Source organism: Desarmillaria tabescens (assembly GCF_030435595.1).
Source record: "Desarmillaria tabescens strain CCBAS 213 chromosome Unknown EV420scaffold_78, whole genome shotgun sequence".
Lineage (NCBI taxonomy): Eukaryota > Fungi > Basidiomycota > Agaricomycetes > Agaricales > Physalacriaceae > Desarmillaria > Desarmillaria tabescens.
Window position 1 is genome coordinate 37,330 of NW_026848377.1, and position 17,966 is coordinate 55,295.

General features: G+C 47.0%; 7 protein-coding genes across 7 annotated transcripts; 5 read left to right on the top strand and 2 right to left on the bottom strand.

Moving 5' to 3' along the window:
• Nucleotides 1-109: 109 nt before the first annotated feature.
• EV420DRAFT_1752751 (uncharacterized protein) lies at nt 110-2,021 on the top strand (the record flags this gene model as incomplete). Its single annotated transcript, XM_060480420.1, has 9 exons — nt 110-367; nt 489-629; nt 659-805; nt 884-898; nt 1,030-1,046; nt 1,102-1,154; nt 1,268-1,326; nt 1,616-1,884; nt 1,949-2,021. Exons 1-9 carry the CDS (start codon nt 332-334, stop codon nt 2,019-2,021), a joined length of 810 nt encoding a protein of 269 aa, XP_060323511.1. The 5' UTR covers nt 110-331.
• A 459-nt stretch (nt 2,022-2,480) lies between these two features.
• Nucleotides 2,481-3,360, top strand: EV420DRAFT_1582073 (uncharacterized protein; the record flags this gene model as incomplete). Its single annotated transcript, XM_060474689.1, is given in 2 exon segments — nt 2,481-2,517; nt 2,537-3,360. 2 exon segments carry the CDS (start codon nt 2,481-2,483, stop codon nt 3,358-3,360), a joined length of 861 nt encoding a protein of 286 aa, XP_060323512.1.
• A 292-nt stretch (nt 3,361-3,652) lies between these two features.
• EV420DRAFT_1769282 (uncharacterized protein) lies at nt 3,653-4,242 on the bottom strand (the record flags this gene model as incomplete). The annotated part of the gene is made up of 4 exons (XM_060481019.1): nt 3,653-3,873; nt 3,931-4,068; nt 4,125-4,164; nt 4,215-4,242. The coding sequence occupies 4 exons, from the start codon at nt 4,240-4,242 to the stop codon at nt 3,759-3,761; spliced, it is 321 nt and encodes a 106-aa protein (XP_060323513.1). The 3' UTR covers nt 3,653-3,758.
• Nucleotides 4,243-4,723: 481 nt separating this feature from the next.
• EV420DRAFT_1650578 (uncharacterized protein) lies at nt 4,724-5,350 on the top strand (the record flags this gene model as incomplete). Its single annotated transcript, XM_060478473.1, has 1 exon — nt 4,724-5,350. The coding sequence occupies one exon, from the start codon at nt 4,724-4,726 to the stop codon at nt 5,348-5,350; it is 627 nt and encodes a 208-aa protein (XP_060323514.1).
• A 5,098-nt stretch (nt 5,351-10,448) lies between these two features.
• On the top strand, nt 10,449-11,691 carry EV420DRAFT_1250426 (P-loop containing nucleoside triphosphate hydrolase protein; the record flags this gene model as incomplete). The annotated part of the gene is made up of 3 exons (XM_060466720.1): nt 10,449-10,805; nt 10,854-11,537; nt 11,593-11,691. Coding segments are annotated over 3 exons (1,140 nt in total), but the record flags the coding sequence as incomplete, so codon positions are not given.
• A 190-nt stretch (nt 11,692-11,881) lies between these two features.
• Nucleotides 11,882-12,442, bottom strand: EV420DRAFT_1279251 (uncharacterized protein; the record flags this gene model as incomplete). Its single annotated transcript, XM_060468129.1, has 1 exon — nt 11,882-12,442. The coding sequence occupies one exon, from the start codon at nt 12,440-12,442 to the stop codon at nt 11,882-11,884; it is 561 nt and encodes a 186-aa protein (XP_060323516.1).
• Nucleotides 12,443-15,691: 3,249 nt separating this feature from the next.
• Nucleotides 15,692-17,339, top strand: EV420DRAFT_1731251 (uncharacterized protein; the record flags this gene model as incomplete). The annotated part of the gene is made up of 2 exons (XM_060479923.1): nt 15,692-16,022; nt 16,074-17,339. The coding sequence occupies 2 exons, from the start codon at nt 15,692-15,694 to the stop codon at nt 17,264-17,266; spliced, it is 1,524 nt and encodes a 507-aa protein (XP_060323517.1). The 3' UTR covers nt 17,267-17,339.
• Nucleotides 17,340-17,966: the final 627 nt, after the last annotated feature.

Genomic DNA, 17,966 nt, shown 5'->3' on the forward strand with positions numbered 1-17,966 from the left:
AACGCATGCGTTCGAGACAAAACGCAAACGAGAACGCAAATGTGACGATGGTTGTGACGGCATGTCACGTTTGCGTTAGGCTGCGTTGAACTCGAGTTGAACTGTCGTAGCTTCTGCCGTTGCACTTCATATGTGCTCGGCTACATTCTCCAAGCTTAAGAGAGATTCTCCAATGGATTTCTGCTATATATATCTCACTATAATTTGCGGAAACCTACCAAGATTTAGCTGAGACCCCTTGAACTGGTTCTCTTTCCTCCGATCTGTTTATATTTCTCATACTATTTTCATACCTCTAACATAGTCCAATATCCCTGGAAGCCCTCAAGACATGTTTTCCGGAGGGAATATCCACATGAGTGATCAGGTGGGTTCACACTTAGTCGGGGAGAGTGTCCTTCTATGGGATGAGACCTTGTTGGCATCAAAGTACGGTGCTGAGATCTTTTACGAGTACGTTATACTGTTACATTCTGTCTATTTTATAGCTAAAGTACATAGAAGTATTATTACGCACGAACGCATCTTTGTCAAGTTCGCACACGCAAACGCGAACGCAGAATTCACCGTGCCCTCCTTCAGCGTTGTTAAATCTCCTGAGCCGGGCTAACTGCAAGAATTTCACATTAGTCAGTTTCCGTTTCCATCGATTTCGTAGCGCTCGCCGATCGCCTTTCGATCCCTGATAAGCATCCATTCCACGACGGCTCGGAGGAGGAGAGCCTGGTATGGTGCGAGTCATGCGTGTAAGATCATGGAAAGTAGTGTGGACTATTATGACACGATGGCTGAGGACGGGTCCACTGTACGTTTTCAATCCGCCTACCTCTTTGATAGTTTACAAATCTCAAATATCAGACCTCTTTTGTGCCGAACTCGATAGCAATTCGCAGGCCATGTATGTGATGCGATGCGATATGAGAAGAAATCATTTGCGCACTGCGATCTGTGCTAGTGGAGGCCACGGCATTCCCACATCCCTTCTTCGCAGCTTTTTCTTCCATGTCATCTCCTCTGCTTAACTAATAGCTTGGATCTCAATTCTGGTAGGTTCGGATTCAAATCTAGAACGTGATTTCACAATCTGCCATGTGTTTACAGTTGGCGCAGCATCGATAGTCCCCGCGCCTTGATAAAGATCTTCTGGACTTGCGGTGAGAAGAACCTATCGAGCCTCGTTGTCGTCAGAGTATGCCGTGTCCCTTATCTTACCTTTCTTTGTCCCCTGATATCGACATTCCACTATCTCAACGATTGCTCTTTACAGGTCACTCATTGACAGATCCCGCGCTTGTGCATTTCTCTATAAATCCAGGGGAATATGAGGTCTGTATCTGCTCTTCGATAGGGTTATATGTCCTGAACTCGCAGATGCAGTTACGTATGGAAACGTAGGGCTGGGTCTATGATCTTGTAAACCCTCGCCGTTGCTCACTCCATCAGCAGCACTGGAAGCCTCAAACCTGGGTCTGAACCGGCACTCCTCCCCGATCACGATTGTGTGGATTACCTCCATTGATCCAGAATTCAGCTAGCCAGTCATAATAGTGATCACGCCGTCCTTCAACGTTCAACCTCGGTCCTTTCTTGTTGGATATCCCACCTCTCGGTGCAGTACTTAAACGTGCTAGAGCTTCGGGTTCACAAGAAGTGGGTGCTCGCCTCGGATGAGCTATCGGCACCAATTCGAATAAGAGAGCTCAACCGAGACAGAATAGGCGCCTTGCAAAGTTCCACTTTGGTACTAACCAGTCCATATGGCGCAATTGATAACGAAGAAGGCATTTTGGGCGCTACTTGCATGCGGAACTGCCTGCCATGTACATTCTTCCTGTCTTCGGTATTACTGGGCGTCGGAAATTTCTGTCTGAATTTCCGTGCAAGGTATGACGGCGACTTTCTAGAGTTAAAATCTGAAAGTTGGTCTGGCTCCCAATTGTGGATTCAGACGGCGCCTATCAATATACTGGGACAAAAGAATTGTAGGCTGTGGTCCCGATGTACGCATGTCAGAGTCCTAAATGTACGACAACCTTGTTTCGCACGCCTAACAGACATATATAATTTTGGAAGAATCCACATCTCGCGATTTTTCAGTATCAAATCTACTCGATATAAAGGTATTGAAATACGTGTTAGCCTGTGCACTGAAGGTGTAACTGCCTAGATTGAACTCACGAGGAAGGTTATTCTCGAGTGAGCGGCTATGTGGCTTATTGCCCTGAGATGTTTATCATTTGGCATTACGGCTCCTGGCGTCGGGTGATGCTTTTTAAGCGCGGTCAGAACGTGATTCCCATTCTATATCCTTGCTTCTTACCACCATGCCAATAGAACCGAAAATTCATCGCCCGCCTTGGATGGTGGATGTATCTGGGGATGCCATGATGTTTTGTATGTGTTGTTGCGCTCTTTTTTTGCTTCATACCCTCATTCTTCCATGAACAGGGGCACCAGAACAACTATCTGCTTATCGAGCGATGTTGGAGTACGAGGAATATGTAAGCACGCCAAAATGTAAACAGAAGGGCGATAGTTAACATATTTCAGTACAAGCTGGTAGAGCATTATGAGAAGCTCCCGGAGGTCACTCTCTCCGCCTTCGCTGAGACTGGAATCGAGGAATCAAGTATTCCAGTGCTAAAGCAACGGTCGTACACTGGCAAGAAGCCTGTCATATCATCGAGTCTTGCCGACACTCCCTGCATCGACATCGGCGTCGTCGGATTATTGGAGAAGCTCAACAATGTACTGGGCACGTCATACACTCTAGACCCAATAATCTTACAACCTCTTCTTGATTCCTATGTTACACAAGGATACGACTTTGGCACAGTCTTTGGTTTTTTGCGCCCCTTTTGGTACGATATCACCACCATCGATGAAAAATTACGTACCCGGGAGGAGAGGGGCCAGAAGTTGCGCGAAGAAGGGATTGATGATTGGAGCTTCTCAAGTGATGGGTCTGGCACTAGGGCAAAGACACCTCCCCGGCGCATTTGGGATCTGTACGCTAATCGGGTATTGCCGTACTGGGTGACCTATGAGAAGTTGGTAGCAATGTCCCATGCATGGATGGATGAGGTTGATCGCGTGGATGTGTGGACCCCTATAAACGGACGCGAATGGCCGGTGCCCATGCCGAACGATGCCGACCTTAATCTGATCCGCATCGAAATGTTGAGCATGAGAGCGGAGTATGTATGGTTGGACGTCCTATGTTTAAGGCAGGCCGGCGGACGGGGGGAGCATCTGCGTGCAGAGGAGTGGAAGGTGGATGTGCCAACGATCGGATGGGTGTATTCTACTTCACCTGTGGGGTGCTATTTCAACGGGCTTGGTCGGCCGCTGAAGCTCTGAAGATTCAGCTAGGGTACTTTGAGAGTGATCGATGCTGGTTCAACCGAGCATGGACGCTGCAGGAAACCAAGGCACAAATGGTCATTGCCGGGGTGACGGGCGATGCCACTATGGAAGCGGACATACGGAGGAGGTTCGACGAACAACTTGCGTCGTTGCAGCAGCTGCGGAGTGATAACTCAGCCCCAGTGAAAAGTCGGTCGAGCCACACTGAGCCAAATCAAGCCCAGGGGAATGATCGCTGGGGCTCTATTCCGCTCGCCATGGCTTCGAAATGTGAACCGTTTACCAGCTCAAATCGAGCTGTTTCGAGCTCGGTATGTCGTTACCATAGGGTTCCGTTAGGCTTCGTAGGGCTCGATTTCTTTGCTATTAATATGTATAGAACCACATCGCTACTACATACGCTGAGTAGCATAACCCTTTCCGTTCTGCCCACGGCTAGCCCTGCCCTGCTCGGATACCCCAACCGCATTTCGCAACGTGAAGATAAAAGTATCGAAATAGACTGCACTAGAAAATGTTAAATCAGTCTACAATGACGGAAAAGATGATTCAAGGGCTACTCACGAAGTCGAAGCCAGCTGGAATGGTGGCAAGCGAGACCTGTATAAGATTTGGCTTAGCGAGCTCAGAAATACACGCATATATGGAATAGAACATACCATGGCTACACCCATAGCGATGCCTAGACGGCTTATGGAGCGACTGTACACATGCTAAACATGAAAAAAGAAAACATACAAGAGCGCAATGAGACGTACCTCAAAGATATCCAGATATCCTGCAGCTCAAACCAGTCTTCTGAGGACGTATTGCTAATGCGGGTGTCCAAACAAGGCGCATATATCCACCTTGCGCGGCAGTTTCAGTCTGTAGCATCGTATCTGCAGGTCTTCGCATGTGCTGCCCAGTGAGAGACCAACAGTAAGAGGCTACGAAAGCAAGTACGAAGCCACATCCCAAGATAATACAGGATCTGGGTGTAGAGCGACAACGAGGACGGCGAACAAGCTCGAACACGATGGGTATGGTGGTGGTAGAAAAGAGAGAGGCGTTAATCACGTCACTGGATAACATGCACGTGGACGGAACCGTTGACTTTAAGTTTAAGTTTAAGTTGCCAATTTTGGCTCACGATATTCGGCGCGTTTCAGTCAATCATCGGATTCAGAGAGATTCTACTCTGATAATTCTTGGATGTGCGAATGGAAGAGGCGAAGGTTTGGAGTTCAAAGCCTTCTTGTATGACGCCGCTTGATCCGGCTCGACTACGCTATATGGTAATTTCTGCAGCTTGATTTGGCTCAAACCGGCTCGACGGAATTTTCACTGGGACTCAGCAGTAGGCTTTCTGTCAGAGATGCAGAAACGGGTGTCAACAAATCCTAGGGATAGAATCGCAGGTTTAGCGTACCTTGTTGACACAGTGGCTATCCCGACATATGACACCACACAATCGGAAGAAGACGCTTGGCTGGCCCTCATCAATGCCATGTCATTCAAGTCTCGAGCGGAGCTGCTCTTCCTATACCCTAAACCTGGGAATGGAAAGAAACATTGGCAACCTTCATGGGAGCAGGTGATGACAGAAATGCCCCTGCGTCATGACGAATTAGGAGCACGGATTTTTCGGAAGGACGAAACTGATGACGACTGCGTGTGTTATTCCAACGTTATCAACTCTGACGAAGTACGGGGACTTGCCAAAGAATCAAAAGGTGGCCCTCGACAGGGAGAGCTGATTATCGAAAAGGGCACTTCAACTAGGAGATCCTGTCCTCTGGAGATCATCGCTGACCATGGATATCCAATACCGGATGGCTCTTATACACTCCTAGCCAGCAAAGGATACAGCCATTGGGTCATTGGAGAAATGCAGGAGGGCAAGTTTAAGAAACGGTCAGTGTTTCGCATGGCGGACGATAGTGAAAGAGAGATGCTTGAGGTCCTTGGAGTTGGGGAATACGGTGACATATCTCTATGCTGATCCAACAGGGGGTTCTATACTTGCATGATGCAAGTCGAGTCCAATGGCGGTGAGTCGGGAAGCAGAAGAATGTTGTTCAGGCTCTCGAAAGGACCTTAAAGCATCGTATTTTCTGTGCATTCCTCCTTCTGTATTATTCGTATGACGTTGTTCCGAGATCTATAGTTACAAGCTGTTCATTTCCCAGTTAACGAGCTCCAAGTACAGTACGATGTTTGCTCCTAGTTTTTCTGCGACTGACGTCAGAGGATCCTCCAAGAGAAGTACAAATGGTCGACAGTCGACAACCAGTACCACACACCCTAGAGTTATACCTTCCATAGAGTCGCAAAGTATAATAGCATATCGATGAGTAGTGGTATAGTCCTAAGTAGTCTTAAGCGTACTTCGTGTCTTCGCCCAGAACGTAGCGTGTTGTGGGTTATCAATCCAGACCTTCATCATCATCGAGAGAAACCATGTCTCTTATCATCGTGAAGGAGACAAGAGAGAAAGAAAAGTACTGGTGCCGCGGTCGGTTTATTTTTCGAAGTCGGATAATACCGGAAGACAAGGAATACGCGGCGGACTAAAAGAGTTATGTATGTCCTTATAAAACTAACATGGGCACTGTTCGTAGTAAGCATCGATAGTAAATAAACGAAGTGACCGGAATACATACTCCAAGACTTCACCCGAAGGATGTCCCGTCCCATCCTCGAGATATTCATCCTTTGAAAGAGCAAAAATCAGTAAGAGAGGACATCTATACCGCGCCATAGTAATTCGTCAAACGTTGTATGATTGAGATAATACACTCAGATATAGGAGCCTTCAAAACCCAGATAACAGCAAGAGTCAATATTGGGGCTAAACGTATGTATGGTACAGCGTTGGTACGGCGCTGAAGGGCCACTAGCACATCCGTAATATGGGATCTAGACAGAGCTGTTAGAATTAGGACACCTTACAGGCTAGAAATTGGTACACCATTGATTACACAGCGATTGTTGACGAAAACTTAGCTAGGAAATATGGCTGAGCAAGGACACAATTAGCTTGCGGCCCGGAATCCCGGAATCCCGACTCGGTTGTCGGTCGGCATTCGTTGATTCCGATAACTGCCCGTCCCCGGATGCCTTACCACGAGCTCCGTTTCAACCAACCTGCCACGCCGGTCAACTGAGCACCGTGAGCGCACATTCTCCCGTCGCTCGTTTATCTTCTAGTTACATGTTCGGCGCAGGATGGCACTTCGGCATCCCAATCAGACGTGAAGGATACGCTGTCGGAATGTTGTCTTGAGGATATGATAGTCTTCGGAGCTCAGGTGTGTCATGTTTCGTTTTCTTACTACCTTTCTGCTGAGCCGTCTGCATCTGCAGCGTTGCTTTGGACCCAGTCTTCAAGACACGACACCAACATGAGGCCTCCTGGATCGCACCTATCTTCATGTTGCGCTTGCCGAAATGACAGGAGAAATGCACGTAGCCGATCGCAATGCAGGGTATATTTGCACATTCTACCAATAAGACGGAAGCGACGGAATTCTGGATAAAGTTCGGTAAGCAAGACACACCTCTTTACGCGACAGGCGTACCTGGTTTCCTCCTAACGATGACCCCTGCCTTCCCTGTATTCAAGACACTCATTGCACTGGCACATCTCGAACGACAATCCACAATCCTAGATAATCCGCTCAGTGGACGACCCAGCCTAATGAAAGAAAAGCATACCCCGAAAAGGCGCGGAACCATGTCAACACGACCAGGATAATCAGTCCTTGTTATCCGTCGCTGAGTCCTCAACCCTTAGTCCTCGATGCAGACGATGATAATTCACCTGTTATAGTTTCAGACTAACACAATCATAACCTGGAAGCAAACGCACTGCTCACGAAATGAAATCCTTTTACGACCTCCGGGTCTTTCGAGACCCCTTTGCCTGTGTCACCGGCAGGTGAGGACTGAGCGTTCCCAGGCATAGTCTTCTGTAGACCCGGTGCCAGTACCATCTAGAGAAACGTAAGAGTACCTGTATTGTCCTTTATTAATGAACCAAGGAATACATATGTAACGAGGAAGACGCGTACCCAGTATCACATCGAGGATGCAATAACGATATCCGCTGTAGACGGAAAAGAACGTCCTGATAGGGAGATGGCCACTGTAGAGATTTCCTCATTATTTGCTGCTGTCACTGTATGAGAGACTTCTCAAGTATGGATTCGACGGAAATTTACTCACCTGAGCTAGCTGGTAACACGTTAGCGCAAGCATTCCTCCTTTTGCCATATCGGTACGACCTGCCAAGGAGAAAGGTTGGCTTTCATCGGAATGGGATCGAGCCAGCTGCATGGATTGAGAGTAGAATCTTCGTAACGGGTGTCATCGGAGAATAGGTAGCTATGGCTTGCGGTTCGGACATCTTCTGCATTTCAGGTAACATCGGCCTTGCACAGAGGGAGCTATGTAAATTTCAGCAGAAAGAAGAATTGACTTTGGGCAACCGGCGTACCGTATCCTTCTTCAATTTCTATAAATCCTCGCACCAGATCGCGCTCAAGCAGCTCATGCTATAAGGACAGTGACTCAGTTTGAGGCTCAACATAGTTAAATCGCATGTCTTACCTTGAGACTTCCATCCATCCGGGGCTAGGCCGTCCGCGTCAATGAGCAGGGCTATGCGTCGCTACCTGGCTCGGCCTTCAGCTTCAGCCACCAGACTCAACCGAACTGGCATCTTCATCTCGGGCAGCGCAAATGGCTAGGTCTGCGCTCAAGACAGGTTGCAAAGGCAAGGCCAAGAAGAATATCGTTAATCTCAAAGATGGATCGGGGGTCGAGGAAGGGACATAGACGGCATGATGGTTGTTGAAAGAAGAGATTGTGCATGTTTGGCACCGGCACAGCCGGCCTCCCGAATTGCACAGCCACTGTCGGGTTTCTTAGGACTACGCGCTCGTTGCCGCGACGATGATACTGAACGACGCGTCATGAAAGCTTGAAAATTAGCTGCAATACTTATATTTGGTTTAAGCACTTGCAACAATGCTGAATATTCCCCTGTCATGCGTGTGGACCCATTTTCGTACACCATTTTGTGATTTCCCTCCTCCCAGCCGCCGCTCCTCGTCTTCTTGCACTACCGCCGACCTGCGATAACAGGAGATTTGTCTGGTATAGTGTCTCTTTAATCATACTGTCACGGTGCACTCTCATTCGACTCGCTTTGGTTCGTTTCGACTCCTTTTTTATGGCTGCCTTTGGGCCGCCTCTTGGATGGAAACTAATATAACGAGAACCTTATTCATGGTAGCCGTTTCAGTTTTCCAACTAGCACTTCCCCCTTTTCCTCATCAACAGCTTAATCTCTAGTTTGGATCCGTTCTCAATCAACGATTTCCTCTGTACCTACACATCTTCGTCTTCCATTGCTGTGGAAATGCTCCTGAAGTACGCGTCCTAACCACAGTGAAAACCATCAGCCTTGAGCGAGGAAGCACCTATAGGAGTCTCCGTAAATCGATCAAGGATCCCTGCAGGCAGGAATACGCATACTTGTTATGGCGCGTTGTGGAGATGTTGATGAACGAGGAAATGTTCTCGTGCTCGGGGACTTTGCGAGGGGGCCGGGGATCGAGGCTGATGACGATGAAATTACTGGTACTACGAGGAGGTAGGTTAATCGGTGTAGCGTGGCATTTAAGTAACTATGGCTGATTATTGTTTGGTTTTAGCCAACAGCTTGATGCAATGGAGCACGAGTATGGAGATGACGATGAACCAAAAAGGTCTTTGACCGAGACAAACGGCAGGCATAGGCCCTCCGGGGGACTGCGATGAGTCACCTCCCGGTATTTCCCTCTCCTTGCAGGCTTTTCTTGACTGGGACAGGGAAGAATCTGTGCCTAACGAAGAGGAACAGGAAACCCAGCAGCAAGAGCGGAGTATTTAGTTGGTTTTCGTCTCGCTATCGTTCTGACCAGATTTAGTTTTCCTGCTGGAATCGAAGAGCTACCGCAGAAAAGGCACGAAAATCTGATGTCTCGCCACGGATTAAGGAAATAGCAGATATTTCCGTCACGGAGAAGCTCCATATCCTATACAGCACCGACAAGAAAGATACAGTAGATGCTGTTCAGCCTGCGGCCGTTGCGTAAGTTTCAAGTCCATTGACGCCTTGGACCCACAACTGATAACACGTAATATAGCAAACCAATTCCTGTTCAGAAGATCAGACCCCTACCTAAAGGCGCCTGACTCACACCGACCGACAACATCTCGGTTCTCAAAACTGAAAACAAACTTATCGACTGATTACAGAGAAAATGCATCTTAGTCTAGCTCGCCAAAAACCCATATTCTACCATGATGGTAACGCATGACCGACTGTAGTTTCTCCAAATGCCCAGCATCGGTAGCGCAATTTTCGGCGTGTGGGTGTTGCATGGTCCGTGATCCTCGCAGTCCGAAAGGGTATGATTTGAGCCCAGTGTGGATAAGGCATAGAACGAGCAGCTTGAGTACAGAGGAACGGAGAGCGGGAGAAGATCTTGGAGTGTAGATTTGGAGTACATAATGATCTTGCGGTGAGTAGATTGACTATTTCTCGACACTGAACGTAAGACAAACTGTGTCCGGTCGTTGCTCGCACCAAAGAGAGGATGGTGCCGACACTGCAGGCGCCACATTTGTCTATTTTTAGACTATCTTTTCCTTTCGACCTCGACGATCACCCTATTATTTTATCTCGTCACCGACAGCTAGACCTGTAACCGATCGTCTTGAACGGGAGCTAAGCTCACGATCAAGACGACCTGTAAATCTGAGCTCAAATTTGGCTGATACATTTTCGCTTATCACATACCTTCCTAATTAGAATTATATACCTAATTGGGAACGCGCGCTCTGTATTGCTCTTCCACGTCCTACCATCGTCGCGTCGCGCTTTTCTCGCGCCTGGCTGCGACAACTGTACAAGATATTTATGAGTTCTTTGCCTGCATACTATGTCTGCAGCTGTATACCCTCGGACTGTCTCTGAAGCGCTTGCAGATGTCCGAACAGCATCTTTGGATCAACTTCTAGTTCTGATATGATGTCTTCCATGGCACAAGGTTCCTTATCTTTGGCTGAATACTCTACCGATATCGCGTCGCATCCTCGCTTACAGATTCATACTTCTCGGCTATTACGCATCTCGTGGATCACAAGTTCCTCGCAGATTTCAGATCGAGGCAGCAATGGAATCATATGAGGATCACGACTCTCTGGTCATTGCAGGCACTGGCTCTGGAAAAACTCTCATTATTGCACTTCTGATTCTTCTCAATGGCTCTCCGGACGGCCTGACACTCACGATTTTGCCTTTGAAACGACTCCAAATCACTCAAGTTGCTACATTTTGCCTTCACTACAGAATCAACACAATAGCAATCAACGATGACATGCCACATGATGATAACTACTGGAATGTATGCTGCCTATGTGCTCGCTAGTCTGATACTCATCTCGTCTGCCAGATGATGGTTCATAATTTGACGACACGCACAGCTGGCACTGCTCGACACCTCATTATTACGACTGAACAACTGTTCAAGTCTAAGACTGGACATCTATCTCGCCTCTGCCGCCTTGTATGTGATACTCGCTTTCAAAAGCGCATCGATCGTGTCAACATTGACGAGGTTCACTTTATCTATTTTGCTGGAATGAAGCGCCATGGACTCGACGCGTTCCGTCCCGCTTGGGGATGCCTGAAAGAAATCAAGGCCATTCTTCCTTCACGAATTCCATGGCAGGGACTCACGGCAACTTGTCCACCCCATGTAGAGTGCGTAATCAAGCAATCTATCTTTCGAGACGACTATTCTGTCACCCGACTTACTTCTAATCGCCCTAATACTATTTACGCAACTCACAAAGTTGTTGGCGGCCTCGACGTTCTCGATAACTATAACTGCTTCCTACGACGTTCGGATCCAGCATCGCAGCCTCGTGTCCTCTTGTTCTTTGATCTCACATCTCTCACGCGACGTGTTGCCTTGCATCTGACTTCGCTTCTTCCCATTGAACTTCGGGATAAGGGAATCATTCTTCATTATCACAGTTTGATGTCCCCTGAATACCTCGTTCATGCCCACGAGCAGTTCACCTCCAAGACAGGCAAGTGCCGAATTCTGTGTGCAACTTCGGCTGAGTCAACGGTATGTTAAATCCAATAACTATTGGTTGGCATGGATAATCATCTTTGTGCTTCAGGGTGTTGATTTTCCGGATGTTGACATCGTGGTTAAGGCAGGGCTCCCCGAGAGTCTGGCTTATAGTTTGCAGTGTGGTGGACGTGCCCTTCGCTGGGAGATCTATTTGCCAAGACTTTAATGGTATTGTATGCACCGGTAAATGATGTTGACAGGCTACATCGACTCAGAAATTCGATCGCCTGGCGAGAACAGCCACTAGCCCACGCAAAAAGGCCAACAATGGTTTGAAACTTGGCGCAGTTGGCAGAGCGAAGATGGAGGACCTGCACCGTAACAATTTTACATCCCTAGACGATGCAGTCAATATTATGGACAATGAATACAGTTTGTGAACTTGCCAGCTCTGGAGTTCGTATGTGGTTCTTCTCCGCCTTTTTACTTTGCGTCGCCGCCTCTAAAATCCTTGACCAAGTTGGAAATAGTCGCGTCATATTCACTGCAGAGAGCACATCCTGAATATTCCATGATGATAGAAACTCCGGCGTTACAAGGCTGGATGTCATACTGAAGTGCTCCTTCGCATTGTCCATCTCATCATATACATGGTCCAACACAAGACGAAGACCGCACGGATACATCCAGTTCATGAACTTTTCGTTTGCCTTTGGGTGCGACCACAGCAGGTCAAGCAGACCCTCAAAACGTTTAGATGAGGAGCGAAAAAGATGCTTTTGAAAATCCGTGAAGACGCTTCCGGAGTTCCGCGGGCTCACAAGAGCAGAAAAAAAATCCAGCGGTGTCAAGTCAATTGAAGACAAGAAATCTAATGTCTTCTTCACCTTCTGTTGAAGAACAGAAGCACTTTGAGCTTCGAATTCAGCCGCTTTAGCTTGACTCTGACCAGGCATCAAAGACGGTGCAAGCCGCGATGCTGTAGCATCTGCTAGCTGGTGTATTTCATCGAGAGTGGGACCAGACGTGTCTGGGAAGAAGGCAGGGGAGTCATCAGGTGCAGTAAATGAGGTCAATGATGGTGAGATGGGACTGGGTAACCGCATAGTCTGCAAGAATGTATCTATGGGATTGTTATCGAGTCGGAATGGTGTCAGGAATGTGCCTTCAAGGATGTCCCCAGATGTAGGGCTTGGTGGAACAAAGGATGAGGAGACAATACTAGGGGTATGTGGACTGGGGAGGGAGCTCGAACGGGTTAACGGTGTTGGGGGAACATGGAAAGCTGGAGCAAATGTTCGTCTTGGTTGCCGACGGCCAGGTAATGAGAATACTGTGCTAGATGACGCTACAGGGGTAACAGGGGAGGGCTCAAAGCCGAAACTGGTTTGGAAGACATTGGAGAATGAATTCGCTTCCTCGTTGGGGGAAGACATGCCTCTGTTGTTGGTGAAAAAAGAATTAACACGAACGCGACGCGGTTCTCGATCAAGGGACAGGCAGTTCCCAATTAGGTATATAATTCTAATTAGGAAGGTATGTGATAAGCGAAAATGTATCAGCCAAATTTGAGCTCAGATTTACAGGTCGTCTTGATCGTGAGCTTGCCTCCCATTCAAGACGATCGGTTACAGGTCTAACCGACAGCCTCATTGAAATCTTCTTTTGTCATTATTTGAAAAATCTCTCGATTGATGTCGATCCCTGCCGACCAAGCCGACAGTCAGGAGCGAGAGTATTGGTAAAGTATATCTCCGCTGACTTCAAGAGGACCCATGATTATAATTGGCATATCAAGCCGGAATTGGAATTATGTTACATGTAAGCAAATTATTTCGCCTTTGAAAAGCCCCAAACCATCGCCATGGTAGTCCGTTGCTATTATCTTAGGTCTTAAATCTTGCTCTTCCTCTTGGGTTCGCCGCTTCCACTATTCTCGTGCGAGGTAATTCAGCGTTCTCTTAATGTTGTTAGAATATGGATTACTATTTTTAGAAGAGCGAGCTTGCATGAATATTCTCGCTCGTTCTCCCCATATTCCCCGGGACGCTTACTCATTTTATTAGTGATACATTACTCATTTATTCTAGTACATTCTACGTATTCTGGTAGTATAAAAGCTGTGTAGTTAGTAGGGCATCGCTAGCGCGATTGCCGTGAACATTAGTTCCTTTGTGCTTACCTGTGAACCGCGAGTTCTTACACAAATGTCTCTTCGTATCTCTCACGCAAAAAATGGACACACTGACACAATCCCGCACATACTGAAGTCAGACGATGATTTACCCAAATTGCGGCACACCTCGGCATCTTGGATTTGCCGGAGGAGGACAGAGCTAATGAAAATATGTCGTCATATCCAACGCTTCAGCTGTGCAAATGGTACTTTGTTCACTCGAGTACAATCCAGGTCATTCTCCTTGGACATGCCTCGACATTTTTGAATCGTACTTCCGTTTAAAGGCGCTATTGATTCGGATGAAAAGACTGTTTCTCATCGCGTTCGGCATGGGATAATACCACATGTAAAAGTTTCCCTTCCATCTCCTCATTGATGCTGTCCTTCGTTGACTAATTTCTCAATAGTTGAATACAATCCAGTTTTGATGCAGGTCAGTCGGATGATCCAGGTTAGTAAGGAGTACGTTTTCTTGCTTTTTCGTCGATTCTGATACGGACTCGCAACTCCTAGTGGCCACGTATCTTACAGCAGAGCTCCACTGTCAATAACTCGTGAGCAATACGGCAGGCAATGCAGACTATATGGGATGACAAGGATAGACTTAAGATGGGTACGGGTGCAGCAATATTCTGTAAGAAGCACGAGTGGGAAGTTGAGATCGAGACTGGGACCCTGATAATAGATGACAGAGATGACTAACCTCGTGCTTTACGCATTAATAGAAGACCAAAGGGCACGACAAACGCACCACAAGACATGGAAACACGATGACCAAGCCTGTGGCTACTAACCCAGCACAAGGCCAACATGGGGGCTATTACGTTCCCGTCTATACCGTGTCCAAGTGCCGTCTTGAGCGGAAGCATTTTCATTGGGCAAAAGCTGTAAGAACTCGTGGTTCACAGGTAAGCACAAAGAGGAACTAATGTTCACGGCAATCGCGCTAGCGATGCCCTACTAACTACGCAGCTTTTATACTACCAGAATACATAGAATGTACTAGAATAAATGAGTAATGTATCACCAATAAAATGAGTAAGCGTCCCGGGGAATATGGGGAGAACGAGCGAGAATATTCATGCAAGCTCGCTCTTCTAAAAATAGCAATCCATATTCTAACAAAAGCTGCGTATTCCATACCAATGAGCATATCACGCCTACATGGCATGTTATATCCCCATATAGTACTGTTCCGCGTACTTTCAAGTCAGTGATGAAGCACGCATGTCGAACAAATGAACACATTTCACTTGACGCCAACATTTCTCCTATACATCCACATTAACACAAAAGCAACGCATCCAGGAAGCGTGAAATTCATCACAACCTTCAGTCAATCACCTACTAGCTACGGTACGTCTAGCATCCACTTCTGACTTTATTTTTTATTTTTCTGCTATTCAATAAAGTACGGGTGCACGGATGAGGAACTTGCCACAAAATCCCTTTTCGAAAGGATCCTTATGAAAGGATTCTGTAGTTGTTCCACGCATCCGTCCGCATCACAGAAAGTTAATGATCGTGTTCTGTTGATGTCCATTTCGGTTCTGTGAAACATCTGTATCGCATTCTGTCAATGTCCCCACACTGTTATTTGATCGGAACAGTGAAAAGCCCGGAATATGGCATAGTATACTCACAACCGACTTGATAGTGTCGTGGTATGCGACGTGCAGGCAGCCCGCTTTCTTCTCTCATAACTAGCCTCAATCCTTGATCCCCCACGATACGTTCCCATCAGCGCATCCGTATGTACATCTTTTTGGATGATTTATTCATTCTGCTAACTTTCAATGAATGCTTTCAGGTGCCGTGCAAAAGGAATCCTCTGCAAGATTTTTGGGTACGCATCTTGGTAAGTTTATTCACGACTCAATAATCTAAAATAAATGTAGGAGAATTCAAGTAGCAACAACCAGTTTCTGAGGCTTCGTTCCTTCGGTCAATATAGAATGAGTTCGTTTCAATCCTTCACATTTCGTCTTCTTGTTTAATGCTTCCAAAAGCCTTCCTGGTTGCCGCCATGAATCAAATTTTCATGTTTTCTTTCTTTCTCTCTTTCATCTCTCATGTCTCTGGGGCACCTATATATCTCGAGGATAACGAAGGCCTGTCTGCATCTATAGAAGATCGACGAACACTTTTGAATATAGTATGGAGCTGCCTTGCGACGATATTTGCATGCACTTGGCTTGCCGTACATCCCAACGTCCCGGGTCGTAACATCACCGCAAAGGGGTCCATTTCCTGCGCTATTGAACGGGTGAAGATCATGACTGTCGCAATTTTGGCACCAGAGGTTATCGTTGCATGGGCGGCAGAGCAGTTTATGGTAGCCAGGAAGTTGCGCCACGGTGGGTATTTCACGTCGTCAGAAGTTATCCGGCTGACAGTGTAAACAACAGACACGAATATACCGATGGCTCATGGTTTTTTTCTTAGTATGGGCGGGTTCTACTATACCGCAAAAGAGGATATCGTTCATCCAGAACCCGACGCCCATAAAGCTACATATATACCACCGTCTCCGTCGCCACCACCATCAGCCCGGGATGACTTGTCTGAGCAGACCATGTCATCCAACGCTCTACTCTCACCAAACGGTACACGTAGTTACGAAACTGTGGATGTCCCAGGAACACTTGTTGATATCTGGGCGCTGGAAGAGGAACCAAGCTTGGTGAACAACCTAAAGGCAATCAGGTCCGAGACAATAGAGGACAAAAACAAAGGTGATGCGCTTTCAAAAATCGTTTCTATCTTCCAAATATCCTGGTTCATTGCACAATGCATCGGTCGAGCTGTTCAGCATCTTCCTATCACGCTCCTTGAAATGACCGCACTCGCATTCTCCGGCTTCAGCATGATCACTTACTGCTTGTGGTGGTATAAGCCACTGAATGTCAAATATCATATCTCTTTGGACGGGTCAGTCTGGAGTGAATCCAGACTGACACCAGAAACAAGAATTCACGAAAAATCTGCTTCTCCCTCAGCCAAAAACGCTATGTCTTTCTGGAGCCGTCTTTCGATGAAACCAGTAATGAATGGGCTATTACAGTTTTTTGGGGGGGCAGCGTTTCTCGTTACTGGGCAGTATTCTTTTGAAGGGCATAACACCATTGGAGATGGCACCTTTCGATTTTCCTCTGGCGCCGACCATGACGAATGGTCGAAACGCCTTGTGATCATAGTTGGTGTAGGATTCTTATTGGGGGTCTTCCATTGCGCGGCTTGGTCATTCTACTTTCCATCACACGCTGAAATGGTACTATGGCGGTTTTCGTCTCTGGGTGTCGTAATTGGACTCTTTGCAGTAGGATTTTTCCCTACTATACATATGATGGATGTCCTGGACTGGGAATTAAAGCTACGACAGTCACTTCCACGTTCATGGATAGACTCTTGGTTTCCGATCGTCTGTGATGTCCTTGTTTCGTTCATTTTTTTGGTTGCGGTGGTTGCGTCGGCTTTTGGTGTAGTCGTATATATAATAGCGCGGATTACGTTGATCATACTTGCTTTCATGCAGCTACGTTCTCTGCCATCGTTAGCCTTCCATACCGTACAATGGTCCACTTACATACCTCACATTTAATTTTGATTATACTTTACGCCTTCCCTGCAGGCCTTGAAGACTTTCCTTAATATTAAATAGTGCTCGATTCTTTGTCTCCGGATTTCACAGCCCTCCACGGGCACTCGAGGAATGCAAACAGCCTCAAGGATGGAAATCGTATGACAAGTGTGCTGCTTGGCTGGATTGAATGTCTGTCAGTGATGTATCAACAAGAGGCCGGAGAAGAGCTCACATTAATTCATTATATAGCGAGACGTGTTAGGACGGGATACTTCATGTACGGTCAAACGGGAAACGTCCAACATTGAAGGTGTTTTGCGTAGGAACCCACAAAATGGAAATAAGAACTGGAAGAATTGTGAGCCTATCATGGAATCAACGGTCTTAGAGAGCAGACGATTCGCATGTCAGGACATGAGCATTAATAGAACATATCCTCACCGCGGGGTGGTATCTCTCCTATCAAGTCCTCGCAAGAGTGAAACACCACTCCGGCGTTGGAGCCTTCACAAACTGCCATGATTTAGCTTCGCTGTAGAGATCTCAAACATCTATGAAGCTAGCAGTGCGAAAAAGAGTAACATACCCTAACACCGTCGCTTGCATCGGGAAGGATCCAGATTCTAGTTGGAAATCAGCGAGACCAAAATAGTATGAAGGATCCATTGTGTTGCAGTAAAATCTGACCATATTGACCTTGGGCAGCGTCCGTATCACG